This window comes from Cynoglossus semilaevis, chromosome 11 (assembly GCF_000523025.1).
Source record: "Cynoglossus semilaevis isolate Cse_v1.0 chromosome 11, Cse_v1.0, whole genome shotgun sequence".
NCBI lineage: Eukaryota > Metazoa > Chordata > Actinopteri > Pleuronectiformes > Cynoglossidae > Cynoglossus > Cynoglossus semilaevis.
Window position 1 is genome coordinate 13,100,761 of NC_024317.1, and position 24,283 is coordinate 13,125,043.

The 24,283-nt window shown below is 37.2% G+C and overlaps 1 protein-coding gene across 1 annotated transcript in view; it reads left to right on the forward strand.

Moving 5' to 3' along the window:
* The first annotated feature begins 1,958 nt into the window (after positions 1 to 1,958).
* The window catches only part of cast (calpastatin), a 36,211-nt gene continuing 13,886 nt past the window's right edge, over positions 1,959 to 24,283 (forward strand). The window contains 6 exon segments of the mRNA XM_025060064.1: positions 1,959 to 2,383; positions 5,167 to 5,342; positions 6,181 to 6,261; positions 9,993 to 10,073; positions 22,202 to 22,270; positions 23,910 to 24,035. Coding sequence (XP_024915832.1) covers positions 5,313 to 5,342; positions 6,181 to 6,261; positions 9,993 to 10,073; positions 22,202 to 22,270; positions 23,910 to 24,035 — 387 coding nt within the window. The 5' untranslated portion in view covers positions 1,959 to 2,383; positions 5,167 to 5,312.

The window sequence follows — 24,283 nt, forward strand, 5'->3', positions numbered from 1 at the left end:
CTAGCAACTGCTATTTGCTTTGAACACACGCACACACAGACACACAAACATGTGAGATGAGGTCAGAGGTCTAATATTTTTTCCAGCCATACACATGATGAAGACAAAGCCCACAATGCTTTTAGACACCGGATGACGCACACGTAGGAAAAAGTCAATTTCCTAGACCAGTCGTTAACTATCAAGGATTTGGGTCAAATGTTTATTTCTAATTTCCCCCCTTTTTATTCAAATAACGGAAAAAATAAATAATGTACTTTTTTTGAAAACTATAAATTGAGGTCCAACTGCATTTAAGCTGATAAGCAAGGATTAATGTACGTATATACTAAAAATGACTGCTGTACCGTATACTATGGAAAAATACTTGTATAACTGCTTGGTATTATAATAATAATGTTATATGTCTGAAAGATGTAAAACATGTAAGAATGTTGTGTTTATGGGATAAATCAGGTTAGAGTAAATAATTATATTCAAAATATTTTAACCCCGTTATGTCTTTCAAAACATGGGAGAAGAAAATCTGTTGTTTTTTGGGGGGTTTTTTGCCCATAATTGTTTGTTTTCGAGTTTTTGGAGTCTAATTTGTTGTTGACATACATTTCACCCTAGCCTATGTGTGTGCAGGAGATAATCAGTTTGGTATAAATATGCACACAACAGGTTATAAATGTGTTTTGATTCATTCTTGTCAAAGCTCAATCAGTGCTGCGCAAATGTCAGCTGTTATCGGAGAGTGACGTGAAAATGTCACTCCAGTGTCACAGGCATTGTCCAATGTTATCAGGTAGAATGAAGTAGACTTTGAAGGGCATCGGAGTGACAGAGGCTTGGACATCATTTCCTCCACCCTGAGTCAATGAGTCACACATCAAGGCCTGTGTCAAGACAACAGAACAAAAACTCTTGGTTTTTTTTTGTTTTAGTTTTTTACAATCCATGATATACTGAGCTGCAAGAAATGAAATCCACTCCATGCAAAATAGGAATTACAAGTTAAGATGGGCAAATACTAAAAAGTCTACAAAATAAATAAATAATAATACAAAAACGCAACAAAACAAAACAAAACAAAAACCCCAAATAATTAATTGAAACTAATTTTGGTTATAAATTTGACGTTTGTCATGATTTGTTTTTAAAGATTTTGAGGGTTGAAAACAGTATATAACACTCAGCTCAAGGCTTGAATTTTTCTTCTTGCGGCTGTTACCGCCAGGTGTCGCTACAGCGGTTCATCTCCTAGCTTGCCCTTTCTGTTTTTCCACCAACTATATCAATGTCCTCTTTCACAATATTCAGAAATCAGTATGTCCAGCTCAAGACCAGACAAAGATATAAGTTCTGTCAAATGTGTTTTCATTGATTTATAACATCTGTCTTTTAACTATTTGTCCAACCCTCTTACACTGATGATCCCTGGACGAGTTGAAAACGTTTGTTGTTGGACACACTTCACCAATGTACCAGACATAAGACACTATCATACTACGTACAAGTCATGTTCATATATTGGAAGTTGGAGGTTTGTCTATGTTTAAATACACACAGCAGAAATCCAGAAAAAACGTAAACGTTCCATATGCTGTTGATATATCTGTTTTAGTTAGGCCTTAACAAAGGCACAAAAATGGAATTACATTTTTATTTAGACCTAGCTCTGGTCTGCTGTATAGCAATCAAAAGAAGTTTGAGTGATATTTAAAAAATACTTTCTTCAGAACAAATACAATTAGATGGAAGTATTCGTTTGGTTTCTTCTGCGGATTTTAGTTTAGTTCTTGTTACATTCTTTTCATTCACAAACAGCATTTAAAATTTCCCAAAAAGGAAAAAGAAGAAAAATGACTGCCTTATTTTCCCCTGTAGAGGGCAGCGTTGTACTTTGAAAGCAAAGAGAAGAAGGACAACTGTGACTCACTTCTTCCTCGGCGTGTGGGTGTGCCCTGGCAGTGCTAACATTAAACAACACAACACTCAGAGGAACTCAAGAGTTTTCTACAAATGCTGTAAAACCTATAAATAAAGTAAAAATAACAGCCTGAAGTAATCTATGTCCGTGTTGAGCTGATAATAACCAACGAAGAAGTTAAACCCCTTGTTAAACACACTGACACACATTGTGAGTGCGCGCGTCTGTAAAACAATTTGCCCAAACCAAATAATAAACTGTGGTCACAAAGCCAAAACTTTTTTCTGCAACAGAAAGGAGGGGCAGGAGAATTTACCTCCTGGGCACAGATGAGGAACTCTTTCTAACTCTCTGACTTACTCACCGAAGCGAGAGCAGTTTTAATCTTCACGGTTTTGAAGACAAGAAAATATGCCACATAGGAAGAGAAGCCACGGGCACCATAAAGCCAACAAAGACGCGAAGGAGGTGAGTTATTTATTCGTTTGTTGTGTGTCTAATTCTACATCTTGTATTTTGAATCATCGTCACATACTTTCACATTTCCTCCTATGTTGTTGTTACTTCTATGGTCAGTGGGCTGAAGCCGCCACTAAACACATCACTGATGCTTGTTACCGATAAAGCAGGGAAAGAACAAATCATGTTCTAGCAGATTTAATACAGACGAAATTACACTGCTTCCCATGTGTAATGTCGCAATAAGGCAGTAATACCGAGCATGATGGACGCTTAGTTTAACTTGCAGTGCAACAGAGTTTTAGAGAAAAGTGTTACAAAGTTAAGCTAGTTTGGAACCAATTCTTAGCATATTCTGCCTACAAATGAACACAAAACACTGAAAATGAGTCTGACAGAAAGTGCTTGAACGTTAGACACTGCTTTCTGTCAAATGTGTCAAGTAAAAGAAAAAAAATTAACAAGCCTAAATGTAGTATATGTTAGCCCAAGACAAGTACGAAGTCAAACAAGTCTCACATAAAATCACATAACACTTTTCAAATAACTGTGGTAATGGAGTGGTAGTACTTTGTACAAAGTACAAAAGTAAAAAGTGTATTACATTTTTTATTTTTGTACAATTGTAGAGAGAGCAGACCACATTTCTTGTTTTCTTTGCTGCGTCAGTTTTATATTTTATGGCAATGATAATAACAGGGTTACAGTTGAGATGGATGTTTCCATGAGGCTTAAAAACTCCTTCACATTGAAGATTAAAACATACATCAAAACAAACATGAATAAACAGAGCTTTTCTTCTACTTGTTCACCAATATGATTATAACCAGTGGTAATATGAGGGGCATAGGTTTGCATCAGTTCAGCTTTCCCATATACTGTATGTTTATTAAGTGTCATGTACCTGCTACATACATACAACTGGGATCATGCCTTAACTGCATGAGTTTTTCTAAAACAGTGGTAATTTATTTAACAGTGTGTAGTTTTACACTACTTCTCTTCTAAAACCTGACTGTCTTCACTGACTTACTTACACACAGTCTATGGTGTAACAGTGTTTGGCTGTGTTGTTGTTTCACTTGTTATGTCTCTGTTTAAAGAGAAGGTGAATTTCAGTTTATTAGTTCTGTTTGCATTTCATATAATCCTTATGGAGCATTTCAAATTCACTCTCAGTCTGTGACTGGAACTCTGTCAGTCTACTGTAGGATTCCTTACGATCCCATGAGATAGTTCAGTGGACTTTGGATTCCTAATAGGACTTAAAAGTTATGGCTATCCTTTGACAATGATAGATTCTTTTAAATCTTTAAAAATAGTATAGTATATATTTAAAAATAATAAAAATAGTTACTTTTGTGTCTCCCTAAAATAAAAATAGTTACTTTTGTGTCTCCCTGAATCATTGTTGACCATAGTAAAGTTGGTATAGAGTGGATACAGCACTTTTTACTCTGGATGACATTCCTGACCCACCCTCCCTGTCAGGATAGAGAAGTGGGGACTTGATGGCCTTCAAACCAGGACCTCCTCTGAGGCATTCAAGAATATAACCACTAGAGATAACCACTTCAGACAGATAAACAGATAGATAGATAGACAGACAGACAGCCCAACTGCATTATTAAAGAAATTACTAATCATTCATGTCACAAATGGATAACTATTTTTGAAAAATCAATTATTATTATGTATTATAATTATTGAGCAATTTCAGTCTAATGACTCCTGAATGGACCATAAGGTGCCGTGGTGGTAAGTGCTCTTGCATCCCCGCAAGGAGATGATGCTACATGTCTCGGCAGTATTTGTTTTATCTTTCTGTATGCAGTTTTCATGTTCTCCATTTGTGTACACGGTTTCTTCAGATATTTCATCTGACAGTCTGGGGATTAAGTTAATTGGACAGCGTGTACACGGTTTCTTCAGATATTTCAGTCTGGGGATTAAGTTAATTGGACAGTTTAACATGTGGCCTGAAAAAACCAAGGTCATGGCTGAATGAATGGATTGATGGGTGCATTGTGGATGATGGAAATTGTTCAGCATTTACTGCAGGACGGTCAGTAGTTTGATTCCAAGCTCTAAGGGTGGACGCCTACCTTAAGTTGACCTAACCACAGTGTGTTGGCTCCTGATACCTTACTAAACAAAGCCATGCTCCAATGAGGTTGTAGTAGTAGGCTTTGTCCCTTTGACACAGAAAGTTTCATTCAGAGTCTACATTTGACAAACAATTCTGTTCTGTTTGTGACTTTATGACTTGAAGGGCTGCTGTAATGGTTTCACCTCTCTACATCTTCATTGTTCCCTGAGATCAAGTCTACTTTTTTAAGTAGGCAAATGTTGTGTCTGCTCTCACCCCCCATCCCCTTTCTTCTCTGAATACAATAGTAAATGTGGGATAAAGGTTGAAAATGCTGCTGTAGGACTGAAGTTGTGCAATCCATCAGTTCCAGCCTGACCACAGATGCATCAGGCTGAAACAATTTGGCCAAACCCTTATCACCTTAGTTCGGTGTGGGTGGAAACACTGACTTGGTAGATCCAGTTTTCTTTCTGGAGCTTTTGCTTTCTGTCTCTCTCCCTCCAACTGGCTCTCTCTCTATTTTAGGCAACATTGTGTGTGATATTTGGTGCCTGGTACCTCAGGTTCTGTTATTGCAAGTTCTCAAGGAGAGTCCAAATCTAGCACTATTGTTTCTTATTTCCAGTATGATTACGATGAAGTATATGAGTAAGAGGAAGTGTTGTCCAGCTACTAACGTGTGCATGTGTGTGTGAAACAGAGAGAGTGGGGAGTGGCACTCACGGTGTTTGGAGAGACATGACAGCACAGAACTGCTGCTGAGGGCAAACACCAGAAGGAGAAAGAGCGTAGAACGGCTGGCAGGAACATTTTGGCTGTTTTTTCCTTGGCTCCGGCTTCCTTATAATGGCTTATGCAGCGTATTGGATGAGTCTCGTGAGTACATTAGCTCAGTGTCTTTGTATGTCTCCACCTCAACCCTGCAGCCATACATTTTAAGATCAGCTCTTATATCAAGCCTTAAGTCTCTGCTGGTACTTGTGACTTATGTTAATCTGCCAGTGTAGTCGAGCTTTAAATACTTTCTTTAGATTTTTAGATTCACAACTGCAGGTTTAACGAGTAGTGTCAAAAACTTGTATTTACTCAAATCATGAGGGTGTGTTACTTAGATAAGCTGTGCTCACACTCAGTTTATACACAGCAGACTAGACTGCAGCTTGAGTTGCTTAAGATTGATTCATTTCAAGTTTGTTCTGTCAGTGCCTTATAGTGTATATATATATATGTTTTTTTAACTAAATACAGTAAATTCCCTCAAAAGTAAGTCTGTGGCTAATGGCTTAATGTTTGAGAAAAGTATAAATTCACAATTAATCAAAAAATATTCACCTAGAAATATTGAGAAGTAAACCAAAAAAAGTAACAATTTGTTTAAAAATAAATATTAATTAAAAAGGAATAGCACATTTTATCAAAACATTCTACCAACATTCTAAAAATAAACTAAAAGATAAGCCAATTTCTTTTTTAGCAAAACCAGCTTTAAAAGTATTCTGACAATGCTGAGGTCGAAACTCTGGTGAGTTTGGATTCTTAGAGTCATACAGTATAATTTAATATAGTACCAACTGGGTCATTAAATGTATCCTTTATGTAAATTGTTGGATAAGATTTTTTCCAAACACCACAACAACTAAACTGTTCAAATAATGATCTGTGTATAAATATAAATGTGTATTTTTGTACATGCCTGTTTGTGTTTGTCGTGTAGCATAAAGGAGCAGCTCATGGAGACCAATGTGGCAGCATGTCTTTGGCTTTCTATCCCACTGTGGGTTACACCTATTGTAAGGTATCTGTCCTCCTCCTTCTTACTGACTCCTTGTTGCCTTTTCCACATATTGTTCCTGCTGGTTGTGTCACAGGCTCTTGACCATAAGAGAAAACGCTAGTAATTCCTATTGTTGAACATTTTTCACAGATTATTTTTGTTATTGTAGTTAAGGAGTCTAATCAATAACTAATATTGTGTAAGAACAGCAAAACCCTCAGTGTCTCAACCTTGGACAGAGCTGATAAGAGACAACGCACTTAGATGTCTATGACAAACCTATGTTTGCCAACAGAAACCACTATATGCACCATTAGTTTTTTTCATAATATTACAGTCGTCTTTGTCTGTATTTATATTTTCCATAAGTTGGAAAAGACATTTGTTCTACTGTGATTGAATCAGAATCATTACATTTTTGATAGCTGGTGATAAATTCCTTTACATAAAAAAAAACTGATGGAATTTAGAAAGTGTTCAGAGAATCAAAATGCAATTCAATAGAACAGTAGCACAGGGTCAAAAAAGTTCCCTTTTCAGTTGATTCTTAATGAACTTTTGTTGATGTGAAACAGTGGTTATAAAATATTTAAATTCATTTTTTTATCTGTATAAAAACCAATATTTTTTACATAAGTGCATAGAAAATAAAGGTTACATCAGTATTATTACTGATATCACATTGAGATGTCTTCATAAACATTTTTCAATAAAAAAAATAACACAAACCATCGCACCAATAAAGTGACTTGGTGAGATGTAGACTCTTCATCTACTCACTCTGCTGTTTAACTCAGAAGAGTCAATAACTTATTCACCTTTATGATGCCTTTAAATGTTTTAGTAAATGGTTTGTATCATGACAGAACAAATCCTACAACTTAGTCCTGCTTCTGTCGTCAATCCTGATGTTTAAATACCTGCAAAAACCTTCTGATATTATCGACTAACTTAAATAAACCAGCCATGTGGGCGACGAGAGATTGCACTGCAGCAGGAAAACACATACCACTCCTTAACTAGTAGCTGGTTGTGGTGAAAACCTGTTACGGATTATCCAAGGAAGGTGAGTTGAGTAGTTCTGTTTGTTTTTTTTGTTCTTTAATATTCTCCCTCTTTGAGTTGTTTTGTTTTACCAACCTACTGCACATTTGAGTCTAATAATTTGACTAATTCTGCACATTTGTATTTATATCTTTTCTGCTTATACAGCATGTGTTATATGTCCAATTGTATAACATTCATTTAGATTCTTTTGGTTTTACTTATACACAATGTTGCACCACAGATCTTTGATTAAATAAAGATCTGGGCTGAGAAACCTGAACATTTCGAAACTGTTTTAACTAAAGCCTTTGATTTGAAGATATGATTTGGCCCAACTTCCCATAATTGTTAACATGGTCTATGTACTTTGGCTCAGAGATTAAACAAAAACGAAACTCACAAAACAAAAACAAAATGGAAATGACAGAAGATAATTATAACAGTTAATTATTTATTTACCTGAAAGAAGATAAGACAATTCCATTTCAGCTGCAGCCAGAGTTTGCATTGGTATTACTGGCAAAACCTTTGGTGATTGTTATGTATTTACTGGACTACGGTCCACTGACAGGAAAACATCAGTGTGTGTTTGTCTCCCTCTGCTGTGTACAAACATTTTGGAACTTTGACAGTTTTTAATACTTTCAAGATAAGAGCTCCTCATGTGTAGGACTGACCTGAGTTACCTGGTGGCTGTCACTGGAATTCATGTACAGTAGCGACACGAAAATGAACAAAGATAAATACCAGAGTTAAACCTAATCTTACAGAGCATTAAAACACTTTAACTGACTTTTTTTGTTTGTTGACTGTAAACAGGTCAAATTAATTCAGTAGTTTTTAAAAATCTTTTCGGAACTTATATCTGCATTAAAAAAAAATCTTTTCAGAACTTATCTGCATTAAAAAATGCATTGATTTTCATTATTCTGTAGTGTTGTTTATAATATTTAGTTGATTTCTGTTCAAATTTAAATTTCCCACAGGGTTCTTACATAACAGGCTAGCTGGGATCTGCACCTGACAGTTATTTTTGATCAACTTCCTGTGTGGTGGTTGCAGACGCCAAGTGAAGGGGTAGCAGTGTCAGGTGGTGACAGGCAAAGTCATGACATATAGTACCAGGACTGTACCACTGTAGGACTGTGTGTGATGTGGTGCTAAATATAGAGATGAGCAGCAGGTCAGCAGTCATGTCCAGTTACCTATACTTAACTCATGGTTAAGTATAGGTACTGTTGCACAATCTTTCCCCACAGTAATTTTAATACCTTGCTCAATATTAGGGTCGTTGTACTTTAATCATCTAGAGAAATTCCAAGTTAAAAACTTCTAACTTTTGGTCAGCTAGTTATCTTAGATTTACTATTTGCATAATTCATGCCTCATTTGGATATTTCTTGCCATTATTTTCTTATTTAATTCTTATTTTATTATACATGTATATATTTTTTGCTAAAGTTGAGCTATCTTTTTTTATTTAAAGAAACATTTTTCTTGCCCATTTAACTACATTGACAATACCCTGTAGCTGTTTTTAGCGAAACAATTGCTCTTTTTAAACAGGCATGTGTGCTAAATATTTTTCCAGTGCTGACTGTTTCAGGGCAGAGTGCCGCTGTATTGCTTTTCTTTGTTTGTCTGCATTTAAACGTTCACTCTCCTGATGTAGGTTGATTTCTAAGAAAATAAAACCCAAGACATAATGTGTCTCTTGATGCACCGTCTGGTTTTGCTGGCTGGGCAATTTGGTATGTGCCATTGCCAAAGGTGTGTCACAGACATCATACTGTAGGTTGGGTTTGGTATGGTTGTCTATTTGTGCCGTGTTAGCACACACATGCATCCATGACCTTTACGTAAGCGCTTGTGTGCTGCAACATGCTTAAGGAATAAAACGCACACATATCACACAGTGCGGTATTGTACTTGTGCAGGACCATAGATTCACCCGTGTTTGTTTTGTTCAAACTGAGACACGTGAAAGAAAACAGCAATGCAGAACAGACTTGTGTGACTTCATTCCAGTGTGATGTGAACACACAGACTCAGTTTGGAACATGTTTTCTCAAAGTGGGACTCTGTGATCCTCCCATCAGACCAAATCTATAAAGCAGTTGACGTCTCAGCTGTCTCGAACCACAAAAAGTCGTGTTCCTCTGTTCCCAGTTTTGTGATTCAATATTTTTAATGCCTGAGATGTTGGTAAAGTCACAGTTATCATCACATACTGTAGTGAACGCTGTCCAGTCAGTTGGTTTGTTTTTTGAGGAACATGTATACATGGGTACATAGCCGAAAAGAGTTTAACAATGTAAAGACCTGCAGACCAAACACTTCAGGTGTTCCTCAGAAGAAAAAAAAACAGGAAATTCTCTGTTGTTTTCGGAAGTGAGTTTCTTTGTCTTTAAAGAGAAACCAATTCTGTTCATAGAATCACAGACATTATCCTGTCAATGGTTATGGTAAAATAATATAATTAGTAGATCAAATTGTTGTATTATTATTATTATTAATGTTATTATTAACTACTTCTGCTTGTATTAGTAGATCAAATTGTATTATTATTATTATTATTATTATTATTATTATTATTATTATTATTATAAGCAGCAGTAGTAGTCGTAGTAGCAGTAATAGTAGTAGCAGTAGCAGCAGTTAAAACTTCAAAATTTCATTTTGTCAAATTTTCATCACATTTGCAGAGAAAGAAACCTCGCCTTGACAGTGACATTCACCAAGACCTAGACTCGTGTTGGGAATCGAAAACCACAAATGATAAGCAAGTAAGTCCCCAGTGTGGATTACTGAGTAAAAATAACAACTGTGGTTGATCTTATTGATTCCAAAACATTTCTTTTATGAAAACATTTGCAATCTGGCTCAAATTCAATTATTTATAAATAATGACAGTTTGTGTCTCTGACCAGGCATGATGTGATACCCAGCTACTGATGCATCAGTTTGAGCAAGAAATTAACATTTACGGCTAATATGTAAAGTACAGAGAGAAAGAGAAGGAGAAATGTTAATAATAATACCAAATAAAAAAGTAATCTGAAGCTTAATTTGTTATTAAATATACATCCAATTGTAGTTGTTGAACCTCAGGCATTGTCCACGTATACATGCTAAAGAAACTTGTGACTGATGCAGATTTTTGTTTAGAACATTTTGTAACTTCAGTTCTCGTGCACCCATGACTCTAAATTGATAAAATAAAAAACCCGTTAGCGTCAACTGTGCCTTTGTTCTCTGACATTTTAACAGTTTTAAGGTTCATTGTCAATTGGCCCCTTCTGAAAAACAAAGAGCATTTACATTACAGCATTAAGAACAATACAAAGACATATCTGACACTTACGTAAGAGGATGACACAATGATGACATGAAGGTCAGGGATGGGGTCAACAGGACACTCAAAATGAACCTTTAATGTGTTTTTCTTGATTTGACGTAATCTTATTTGTATAGTCTGAACTCGTACAGTTTTCGTCAACAGGCTGTAAAGTCTGTAATACAGTTATTCTCTATCTTTAATTCATTGGGTATGTAGGTGTCTGTACTTTCAACATTTCCGGATATCACCGTGTATGTGTCTGATTCTGATACAGCAGTTTGGGTTAGGGCTTACATTCAGACAAGTAGGTGAAACGTCACCTGGACATGTTTTGACGGTAGAGCTCGTTGTGCTCAGACCTGTCACCTGATGTCATCATGATATGTACCTATCAGCTATTTTAATGAAGCTTTCTCATCTTAATCCAGTTCAGATTCATCTAGACTGGAGGGCCCATTGAATTACATTGTACTTCACTACAAACAAATTGCCTTAATTAAAAGGCCAACGTGCCAGCATCAACTGTAGCCCCTCCAAAACAGACTGATTTTAAATTCAATGCCCACTTTGTACCAGTGTAACAGCAGGTGTTCATGACAGCTGGGCTCATTATTAGTGAGGATGGAATTTTCCCTGACTCACTGTATAAGTGACCTTTTCCCCAGGTTCTATTTAAGGTTGATTTTCGTGTCAGACTTGTTCAAACATTATTTTCATGTTTTGCTGAGGTGTGCTTTAAAACACTGTTGAGTTAAAGAGGCTTGGCTGACTTCACTCCACCCTTGCACTGCCCAGGGAGATACAGTACAGTCAAGACACCTACAGGCTCAGATATGACTTCTATACTACACTATACTACACTATACTACACTATACTCTTCTGCACTTAAACCACTGGTTTTAATAACACTCTGTCAGTTTTGTTTTTCTTTTCAGAAAAGGCATTCACTCTGTATGCGCTCTTACCGTGTGGTTGAAAAGGTTAAAAACAACTAAATGTTTTGATCTTATGATTGTGGGTGAGGGTTCAAGTGCCAACACCTTTATGCCTTCAGGGTTTTTAAACAAACACTCCCTGGATTCCAGTTTGATAATTGCCATCAATTTATTGCCATTGAACAGTCTGTTGATCATAGACATTTAACCCACACGTAACTTTCATGTACAGTAGAGCGTGGGTTAAGCCGCTTCAGGTGACGTTCTTCAGGACTGATATAGATGAAGAACAAGCTAAATAGCGTCATTATGCAGGAAGTAAGTGAGGTACCTACAAACAGATTATAAAATACCTCAAATAAAAACACAGAAGCATTCTAGTACATTTTTACCTTCTTTTTTTTTAAGAAAACCCTTTAAATTAATTTATTCAAAATGTTATACATTCTAAAGGTTTACTACGTGGATTATCTTTCCAAGTCGTATATAAACAACCGTTGTCTTCAGTTCAGAGGGCTACATACCTACAGCCTATGCAGGCTACGCAGGCCTAGAGTGCTTCACTGCAGACCACTGGAAGTCTATTTAAGTTTTTGGTGTGTCATTGTAGCCCCTTCCTAATATACCATCAGCAGCAATTTCCATGTAAATATTGCTCGCAGCGCTTTAGCTAATGTTGGAGCCTTGCCTTGTTATGAACGGTAGACAGTAAATGCTTTTTGGTTTACAGGCCAACCTGGAGCAGTGGTTTATATCTGGTAACATTCTGACCATGTGACCAGATGTTGACACAGCCAGGACCAGGTCCTTTATCACTGCTGGGGTGGGGGTTATTGTTCCTGTCCCAGAGGAATGAGCCGTCATGATTGAACTGAATTTTACCTGAACGTAGAGGAAAATCAAATCTGGCCTCTCCCAGCCTGTTAAGTGGGAGAGTTACACAACTTTTCTTATCGTAGCTGATAAGTGAGTATGTGGGTCTGTTTATGTGCATGCGTGTGTGCATGCATCTATGGGAGCCAGTGTGTGTATACTGTATCTCAGTGTGTCTGTTTATCTGTACTGGTGGGAACATTTGGGAAAATACCATTGTTATGTGGATACTTTTTCCTTCATTGGTATTTTGGAGTTTTGGAATTATAATCAGGATTGGATTAAAGTTAAAAAGAGATTAAGCCTGTATACTTGTAGTAGTTAAGGGTCTCTGAAATAGATAGATAGAAAAGTCTATCTGAAGTGCTCACAAAGCATTAACATCAGTGTGTGTGTGCATGTGGTGTGAGGGTCAGGAGGTCACTGTAGCGTATGGAAAATTGTCCTTACGAAAGACAAAGCTCCTCATTTTAAAAACACAGATACCAGATCTTTTGCTAAACAAAGGTATAAGCTGATTTTATCTTCAAACAAAAAGTTGGTAAAAGCCTCACTGTTGTTTAAGCTGCATTTGGGTTTTATTAGTCAGTGTGTTCTCTGTGGATACACAGTAGCCTCAGTAAAGATAAATATAAAAAGTACATTAATGGTTTTTTTTTTCTTTCTGTTGTCATGAAAGTGCAGCATCTTCTCAGAAGCTCAGATGATCTTCTTCATCAGGTGTCCCTTCAGCTCACTTCTTTTTCTAGCCCTCAGAGTTTTATAGCTCTGCCTCTTGTGACTTCCTACTCAGAGCCGTGACCACACCTCCTCCTGCCTGCCCTCCCTCCCTCTTTCTCTTATATTCCTTGTATTCCATTCCGAAGCATGCTGTGAGTCGGCAGACAGGGAAGAAGCTAACGGACACAACTACACACACACACACACACACACACACAGAAACAGATGCACACTAGAGCCAGGCGGAGTCATTTTGTGTCAACATGGGCCAGTTACTGACCTGGACGAAACGGAACAGTCCTGATGTGGCTGTGGAAGACAAGGTGTGTGCAACTCTGTTATCTGTGTGTGTCTGTTAGTGTGTGTTTGTGAGGAAAGTGTGACGTGCACAGTCTGCCAAAAGTAACGCACAAGTGTTTTGTTTTGGTGCTTGTCAGCTCTAACAGTGGTTTGTACTTCATGTCTCCACAAGAAGTCAGTGTGTGTGTGTGTGTGTGTGAATCCCTGTGGGCTGGAATGTGAAAGACGACTGGTCAGTCCTCTGGGATTTCACTGTGGTTCTCAGGGGTGAAATATTAAACCAAGGGAGTTCATGGGTGCTAGTTTGATTTTTAGACTAGTTGATACAAGCACCAAACCTCTGACTCTCTCCTGTCATTAGTTCTGTTTGGGTGGTGGGAGTGGTTTTATCTGGTGCTGAAAAAGTCCTCCCTCTCTATCTTTAAGCAGAAAACAAACAATGGCGTTTCCTGTGGGAATATTCACTGGAGACATTTCTGATCATTTCTTGTGTCACCCAGAAAACCATGAAGTAATCTGCAGCAGTTAGAGAACACCAATCAGGGTGTGGAGCTAAAGACCAGTTCAAATCAAAGTTCAGTGAAGTGTGCTAAACGACGGTCTGACACAAGTCAACAACCAATGTACTGCACACGTGAACTAGGGGTCAAATCCATCTAATAGCCTATTGTTTATTGAAAACCCCCTCCTCATACAAGTGATTTGGAACAATCTGTGCTTTTTGCTCAGGGTTGCAGGGAGCTCCAGTGTACTAGATACTGCTGCCCCTACTGCACCTTTGTTTTTGTTTCTTAAATACAACTTTAATTAAATTAAATATTATGGAAAATACGTTTACAAATGACTTAGTTACAAATATAAGTCAAGTTTAGTCTTATTTAAATTGAGGTTAGGACAAAATTCTTAAAACTCTCAGTTTTTCTTCTGCATAAATCAGGTACCGTTTATGTATATATATATATACTGTATATGAGACATTTATATATATGTATACATATATATTTCTGTATATGTGTACATACACACATATACTGCATATATATATATATACACATATGTTTTACATGTATACTGGGGCCTTGAGATACGAGCTTCCCGAAATACCGAAAGTTTTCCAAGATTTAATTGGTGCAAGTTTATGTGTTTATGTACAGTTATGTATTATGTACAGTTTGGTTTCAATGCAAAGGGTCGTAACGACAAACTTTGGTTTAACTCATTTTTGCTTTTAGCATCTTATATAATATAAAACGTCCATAGTTTTAAATGTTTTAACTGTTTATGCGACATTTTAAAGTACTGCTGTATTTAAATGTCATGTATTTATACAGTCATGATCAGCAGTCATTAAACACATTTTACTTGGTCTAAAAAAAACAAACAAAACAAAGAACATGTTCCTGTCAACATTAGTACTTACAGTGTACAGGTGCAGAGTTGGCTGAAGTTGGTCAAAGTCTTCATGATTCAATGTGCCGTGCTGGGATATTGACCGGACACTGTGTCACATGTCCCCTGCCTTCAGGCTGTTTGTGTTATATGAGCAAGTGTGAGTGGATAGAAATATACACGTTTGGTGTTGCCACATAGCTGTTGATGTTGTAACGTCAAACCAGCTAAACTCTGCCTATCAGAACAGTTTTGAAATCCTGGTGTTTATCCCATCGGTGTCATTTCTGGGTGTCATTTCCCAGAGCTCCGTGTCAGATTCCTCACTTTACTGTCGCCTTTGACTCAAACATTACAAATAAACTAAACATAACTTAAAGGGTTTTGTCACGTCACTTATATAAGAATGACTGCAGAGTCTGAGACCTTCAGCCAGTACTGTGCAAAGATGGGTGAATGGTTTTGCAATATACTGAGTTTTTAATATATATTGCTAAATTGTAATATGTGATATAGAATGAGCTAATACAGTTTATATTGATACACGTACATTTTGACCTCAAATATGTTCTCTTTTCTGTCTGTCTTTGACACAAACACGTGACGAGACGCTAGCAATTCAAGGCAGAGCTCAGTAAAAATGTTATTAAACCTGCAAAATGTCTGGACAGCATATTGTTAAGAAACAGAAAGCTGATTATGATTATCTTTATCTTGTTTCTATTGCACTTTATGTGTCATACTTCAGTCGTTATAACTTGTACTGTAAATGTCCCCGCTGTAGAACCAATCAAAGACGTCTTAACTTTGATACCACAGCGCTTTAGTTAAATGACTGTTTCAAAATCAAAAACAAATACTACTAGACATTGCTACAGGTGTTATACAGTAGCAATAACAAATTTACTAATAGTGAGTAAAATTATTAGGCACAGAATTGTGAAAAGTTAGCTTAAAATGATAAAATGTGTGACAAATTAAGAAGAAGCAGAAGCAAACTAAAGTACAGGCATGATTTATAGTAAGTACAGTACAAAGAAAGAAACATATCTTATATCTGTAGTTTAAAAATACAAGGTAAAACAAAGATGTCATATGTTAATAAATAGACAAGATATAAATAAATATGGACAATATTAAAAAGAGGCCTGATTGGCCAGAGAATATTTAAAACTTATAACAGTAGAAGTTGACCCAAAATTGGCTAAGAAACTGATAAGAATTAAGCAGGAAGTTGATATGTAAATACATTTGATCAAATAGTTCACTCTGGATTCAGCAACTTCTTGACACAAATTCAGTAAAGGCACATAAAAGCAAAGGTTCTCGCCCAAGGACAGTGCATAGCCTGCCTCATTGTCACCAGAAAGATGGACTCTGGACACGACTGGTCTTACTGAGACTTACTTTAAAGATTAAATCACAGTGTTTTATGTCTTTTCGCTGTGGTATCCCTCTGGGCGTGGACAGGGATCTCCTTCCCTTAACCCTTGTGTGTCTACAGGCACACACAGATGCACACGTCTGTCTGTAAAGTGCAGATTCCTTAGCAGTGAGACTTGTAGACACACCCAAATGTTGAACAATTCTGCAGTTTCCAGTTTCAACTTCTCCTAAAACTCCAGCAAACATGAACTTTTCGCGTCACCTTCTGCCTGTTGCTCATCGTAAACTCTGTCGAAGTCGAACATGTCTGGTCACAAGCTATGACCAGAAATGTCCCCACATGCAGCCCCTTTTTTTCAGTTTTTTTTCTGGCACTGTGTCAATTTGTGGGTGGGTCCAACTAAGACTCGGTGGGCCAATCCAACTGAGTCTCTTGGTCATGTGACTGATATGGGAGGTGGAGGCCAAACAGCACAGACTTGTTGTGCCCCTTTACAGAGGGTGGAGCTGCTTGTCAAGTTTTTTTGCTCAGCTGGGTGTGTGTTTTTCTGTGTTTACATGTGTGTGTGTGTGTGTGTGTGTGTCCATGCGTGTGGGTTTTGATATACACAGTATAAACTCAAGTGAAGACAAGTCAGCAGGACAGATAGTGTAGGTTTCCTACCTAGCAAAACAGGGTAGCCTTTGTAAAAGAAACTGACTTCAGAGAAAACCCATGGTATGTACTTGTGTCTGTGCAGTGTTTTGTGTGTTCTCGATCTTTTCAAAATGTCTGTAAGGGTAACTGACTTCCTGTTTGATTCTAGTTTATGCAACATTGTCAGGGCACGGGTGGCTTTTGGATCGTGGCCTATTTGTGTAGAATGTGTTGTTACAGGAACACAGCAAGTCTGTGTCAACTTTTTTATGTCCACTTGGATTTGATTATGTAATGATCTCCAAATCTAACCACTCCTCCTGTGATATTTCTGACTATCATCCCACTTTTTTAGCTACGCTGTGTGATTAGGACAGGATTAAGACTGAGTCACAGCCCCTTTTGACTCCCCTCATCGCTGCCGTTTTGTAAGTTGTATTTTAGCCCATAGTCTTTGTCGTCTACTTCTCTTCCTTAGGAAGACCAATGAGTATTAACAGGACACAGATCTGGGCTGCAGACAGTCCAGTCAATCACACACAGTGAATGTCTACAGAGCCATATTAAAATTTGTGCAGAATCAAGCCTTACTTTGCCCTGTTTAAAAATAAAGTTTCCAGGAATTTGTTTCCCTATGTCTCTGTCACTGTATATTCCAAGTCCTCACATCAGTAGTGCCTTAAAGGGGTTTTGCAATTACAGCCAAGCAAATTTGTTAAACATTGGTTATTTAATATAAAATCGTAATACAAAATCTATTTTACTTAATAGATTTAGCATTTTCCGTATATCTGAGCTAATTGGGAGCCTCTCATAATGGTAGTTGTCTGACTTTTTTTTAGACTTGCTATGGTTTGTCAGTTCATTACTAGTTACTAAAACAATTAAAATACAGTTTCACATGTTTTATTGCTGTTGCTCTAACATCAATGTGACATTTTTTTGTTTTTAAGGTATAGTTTGGATAAGTATGTCAGTAGGGGAAATTAGACCTAGTTATACCTTAGTCTTTCAGATGACACAGGTCTTTGTGTGTGTGTAAAATCATCTCTGTCTTTATGCAGCTTCCCGTACTATTGTTACACACCAACATCATCACCACTAACAACAACAGCAACAACAACACTAACACCAACACTGCTGACCCGCAGTCTCAGAACCTCATAACACATTTGGCAGCTTTAGCCATTTCCCACCCGTGTGACCCATACTGTCATAAGTGGTCAGTCAAGTTGCTATTTAAAACCAGTGAGAGCTGGAACAACAGCTCTAAAGAATCCCTAGCTGAGTTCACATGTGAATGTCTGTGGTTTGAGGGTGGGACCAAGTATTAGTCATCGGTTTTCAAAGCAGGACAGAGTTACTCCTCCAAGGACTATTGCTGAATATGTTCTTGATGTGTTTTATTGTCTCTTACATTCAACAGATACACAAACAAGGCCATGCCTTGCTGCCGTACCTCTGTTTCTTGTGTCTTCAGTGCATGCCAAAGTTCTGATGTGTTGTGGAAACCTGAATTGTTTCTTTAGTATCCTGTTTTATCTGGTCTACAACGTATCTTGCTGTCCAATTATCTTTCCTAGGTTACTATTATATAATTTTCCAGTGCACACCTTGAAAATTACTTAAAAAATAGAACACTGGTCCTAAAAATCTGGTGTTCCTTGGATGCTGTTGCTGTTTGTATTTTTGTAGATTTAGCTTTTGAATAATCTGTAGATTTTAATCTATGGTTGATTTAATAGATGTTATTGTTTTTTAACAAAGATAGAAGGTCTAAGGCTCAACGTAATCAGATACTGTTGTAGTGCTGACCTAGCACTAGCAGGTGGTTAAAAAAGAAAACACACTGCACAACTTGTTTACCTTTGCAGGGATTTACTGGAGAAAAAATTAGAAAAAAGAAAATGCTACAAAAGCAGAAGCATATCATCAGTAGATGTAGATGTTGCACGACATCAGTAGTTACGAGTTGGAGTCAAATTTAATTACAGTCAAGTCGACATCGACTACTCACTGATGACATCATTGACATTTTTTTAGTCATGAAAAAAAATCACAGGAGGAGCCAATGTTTTGCAATAAACTATTCACTGGAAATGTGCATCATATCCTTATGACATAAAACTATTACAATAGTATTGTTATTATTATTATTATTAAACAAAACACTTTTTACTCACCAATATTTCTGATTATTACCACAAAACTTGTCTTCCTCTCTTTTTCTTAAGAAGAGAAATTTTAATATTGAATTCAAGTTCTCAAAATGAAATTCTTAAAAAGAATCATCTGTAACATCTACAAACACAGGCCCAATATCACTGCTGCTTTGAGTTCCTTAGAGACAATCAATATTTATTGCGGTACCAGAGTGATACTGTCTTCACTGGTGACAGTCAGTGACCTCATTTTCTCCGCTCTGCCATTTCCTCTCATTCTGTCAAGTCAACGTTCCCAACTCTCAGTAGGTTTAAAATGCATTAAAAAACAGTGAATGGTCTGCGAATGTTATCTTTTTTTCTTGCTACCCTTTGATAATTTAAACTGCTGTTACATCACCAATGTTTTATTATTTGTTCAAACGGGTTTTAGGACATCAATGATTACGCTTACCTCAAAAGAGGGCTAAATATAATGCTGTCAATTTTCATTTGTCAGATTAGGGCTCTTCTAGTGCTTTGAATTCAGCAAAAACATGTATAAACAGATATAGCTGTAGGCTTCGTAACCGTTTCAAAAAACATTTCAGTTGCACCAGGTGTGTAGGTGCAGTGCTATGCTGACAATATTATTTGTATTGAAATGCATGCAGCTAGTGCATCGACCCACTAATGACACTGATGGATGAATTAAGGGGAAAGAAACCTAATTTGCAGATTGCATTCCATGTATTTAAGCAGATTTTAAAATTGCTATACCAATGACAAGAGCTGCTCACCAGTCTGTGGTAGACGACATTAATAAAAACTGCAAAGATACAAGCTGGACACACAGACTGTATGTCTACAAGGTCTTGTATTGGGATTTTGCTGAGCTCTCCTAAAGTTCCTGAGGAGAGACATCCTCTTGATTTGAGCATATGTTCCATTAAATTCCCACGTAAGCCTCTGTATTTGGAATAACTTTATTTGTGCAGATTCCCTAAGTAAGGGGTGTTCACACTTTTTGACTTTGGGTTACACTGTTATTATACACCTGCTAATCTACCTGAGTGGAAAACATGAAATACATTTGTTTACTCTTATAAACAGAACATGGCATGCACTCTCTATTTATTATAAAAATACCTATTCTGTATTATATATATATACATATATATAATATTATAAAAATACCTATTCTGTATTTTATATATATATATATATATATATATACATATATATATATACATATATATATATTTATATAAAGTGCATGATCACTATTACACAGTATAGAATTATAGTTATACATATTTATACACATATTTTATTTTATTTTTTGAAACGCTCTGGTCTACCAGCTCTCCCTTCATAATCTACTCTGTCATGCTTACTTTCTGATATCTATACCGTCACAGATGCTGTGTTCTTGTCAGGAACTTAACAACAGTAAATAGCACTATGGATTTCCACTTCAAATGGCCCAAATTCCAAACAGACTACAGCAGAGTGCTTCAGTTCACCATGTGAGCGTGTCTCAGAGGAATTACATACCACTCCTTCACAGACTGTCAAAGATGTGCAACACATGTTTCATCTCTGAAACACAGAGGCTAACACCCAACATTGTCAGTCAAAGATTATCTACGTACTAACATTGTCAGTCAAAGATTATCTACGTAACAGTCAGTCTGCACTCACCCCCAGTTTTCCTGTCTCACTCCCTTTCAACCAGTTGTCTTTAACATGCAAAATATCTACCTTCACTGTCCTTGTCCTGTCTGCCACCTCTGTCCCTGCTGACCCTGGACCGTCATTCAGAGTTCCTTTCACTGTATAATTTCATCATGTGTGTTTTTGTATGAAACTTAGTTGAACTGAGTTTCACACAGAAGTATTTTGTAAGAAACTAAGAGAAATGTTTAAACTCACTCACTGACTAAATTGCAAACATGTCTGCAGGGGTCACTAACGTTGGTGTATTTGTCAGAGAGATATTTTCTCTTTGATCAGTTTTGGCCAGCAGGCCGCCAGTTGATGCTTACTGATGTATTTTATGGGAAATTAGTCAGTAATTCAAAGTGCTGATACGTTATACAAATGTATCTGACTACCTTAGCCCTAATGACCCTTTAGTCACTAACCACATAGCTGGATATTGAGATAGCACTGACTTGTGCTATCAGTGCGGTGGAGGCCTGGTGCTCTAACTCAAAGAACAGGGTTGGGCTTTGCTCTTGAAAAGAACTGGCATTGCAGACATGTAATGTACATGAACTCATACAGGAAATGTCTTTGTTTATCTACAGATGAGGACTAAGTGAGATTTTATAACTATTAATAGGTATTTAATAAATATAAATAGTAAACCAACATTTGTGGTTAAAAATCTTAATCATGAAAAAAGCTTTTTTTAAATAAAAAAAAAAACTAAAAATCATGAAAAAGCTTTTTTTAAATAAAAAAATACAAATTATAAATTCAAACTTTATTGATCCCACACTTGGAAAATTCTTGTATTGACAGCAGATCTGCTGCAATAGGCTGCCCGTACCCAGGACTATCTGCTCTCTGCTGCCAAGGCGGGCATGCTAACCGCTACACTATGGTACCACTAAATTCTAATAAGAAATAATGGCTTGCAAATAGTCGTTTCCAGTTCTTAGTCCAGTTCTCTCACTCTGAAGTCACTTAAGTAAAATAAATTATTTCTCTAAAGTGCCTCATGTGGCTTTGTTTGTTACCGTGGTGACCAATTAGCACAATAATACATGTCCTTTATGCTTCACATTCTCACACTTTATTCTCACACCCATTGGTGCAGAGGGTTCTGCTTGTTGTCTTACGTCTGTCTTTGCTTTAAAAGACCTGTCTGTGTCACCTCACAGAAAATAATAAATTCTGTTTAAACTACCTGCAAAGAGACATGCGACATAGGGTTAGGTCCAGAAGAGAACACATTTTGGTGTCTTTCTAGGAAGACCGTTGTTTAATTATAGGGCAGAAATCACCAAATCCTGACTGCTTTCTGTATCACCTTCCTACAGTATGTTGTTGTCTTTAAACCTGATATTTTTATTTAATTTTCAGATCTGCTTGTACTATCAAGATTGTAATTTAAATTTTGAGATATGTTTGGTTTTCATTTAACATACCATGTTTACCATTTGTTTGTTTTTTCCTTCTCAGTCGCAGTCCAGTAAGGCCACACCTGAACCAGCTGCTCAGGTCTCAACTGTAACATCCTCAGAGGCTGAGGTATGATTCACTTCTCAGCAATATTATATATAAATATATGGGAATATATGGTATATATTCCCATTCTTCTCACAATCTTCTCTCTGTCTTTTCAAAGAATTACTCTTACCCTCTCACTTCACTTTCTCTGTGGATTTACCGCACCATAGTACTCTACTGTTATATACATTCTTACCTCTTGAAAAGAAAACGTTCCTTTTCCTTCCATTCAAATGTAAAGGAAACGCCCAGTTTCCCAGTCAGTGTGAAGTTGAAGTTGAAACAATGGATCAAAACCAACAGACAACAGGTTCTCTTGTCTAACAGTGAAAGCTGTTGTCGAGATTCTGGTTACTCTTACTCTATAAATGTAATATCCAAGTTTAGTGTTCCCTCAATGGCGAGGGTGGAAATTGCACTGGTGGAAAATAATCAAACATTAGCAGAAGCAAGACACAGTGTGAAAATGTGTGTCAGAGAAGAGGTGAAACAGCAATTTAGGAAAAGTAATGGAGGATGGGAATCATTTTTATCATTTGTAGCGTACGACCACTGCAAAAGATTAAGTTTACTTTGAAACTGATGTTACATTTGTGAAAAAGGGCCACAGTAACAGTCATTTAACCCTGGGTTTCAGTAAAAATGTTTTAAATTCAAAGATTTGTAACATAGTCAACCATTAACCTTCAGCCACACACACAGTGAGTCGTGTTAACGGCTGACCTTTATGACCTCCTCATGCTACGTAGTTGGCTTTTCTGTAGTTAGGTATAGCTTCTTCTGTTTCAGTGGAGGTTAATTAGAGAAGGTGTGCAGAACTTTTGTTCTCTGTTTTCTTGAGCTCTGTCAGTAGTAAATAACAGTCTATTATTATTGTCCTGCTATTGGTGAATAAAGCCAGGTAACTACAAAGCTAACCTATGTGGACACCTTTTAAGACCATCCTTTTTGACTCTTGAATGGTTACCCTTTAAATTACTGTGCCACACAAACCAATTCTCAAGGAGTTATGCTGTGTATCTCAGCTAGTCTAAAATGACAATATTGTCCACACAGGCATCTGTAATATCCTGTTTCTCTCAGTCCAGACGATGGGAGCCACAGGGAGGAGTGTTATGATAAGAGTATATCAGTGTCTGACAGTAGAAATATGTTATGAACTGAAGACTTGGCACAGACATTGGTGTAATCCGTGTGATTGGCCACACATGTTGGTTAGAGTTTTGCCAGCAGTCTGGATACAAAAGAAGAACCTACCCTGCACTGCAATGTTGATAGTAAACGTTCTTCTATTAGTGACAGAACAACATTTATCCACATTGTAAATGTGGTCACCACACAGTTACTAAGCTTTGCAGTTACTCAAACTTTGGGCCATATCTCGGGTAAACTGGACCCTAGTACATGTCCACGTACAAATCATGTTGTGTATTTTTTTGTGGGTTATGTTAGAAGAAACTTAACATATGAGCAACGACACAGTAGTGAAGAACATATTGGAACTTTTTTTAATCAGGTTCTAGCACCCAGTGTCCATTTCCTGCCAACAATCTATGCATTGAAGACATTCCCTGCAACAATCAGTACACGTGCCACCATTTTACACCACATTGCACCTTTTTAACCTACGTAGTGAACTAATGAGTAAATGCATCTTCAGCAGAAATCATCATCGAGATCGGCCATGGCTACAAAGCCCAGAGTGAGTACAGGAAGTGGTGTCACAGCAGCAGGGAGTGCAGCGGTTGGGCGAGTGGTGAATCAAGCTCCCACACCCAAACCAGAGGTAGAGACAGATATTCTGGCTGAGGCCTTTTAGCTGGCTGGTGATATGCTGTAAAAGAAGACACAGTTTTCTTCTTTTGGTTGAAACACTTGCAAAACAAAGATCAGCTCACCTTTCCTTTTCACTGGCTAAGTCCTCTTAAAATCTTGCAAAATATTACAGAGTTCTCTGCCACCTTCCTTGGCTGTGCTTTATCTCGTGACTCCTACTTGGCACGTATTAATCAGGATTTGAGCTCTGGCTGCTCG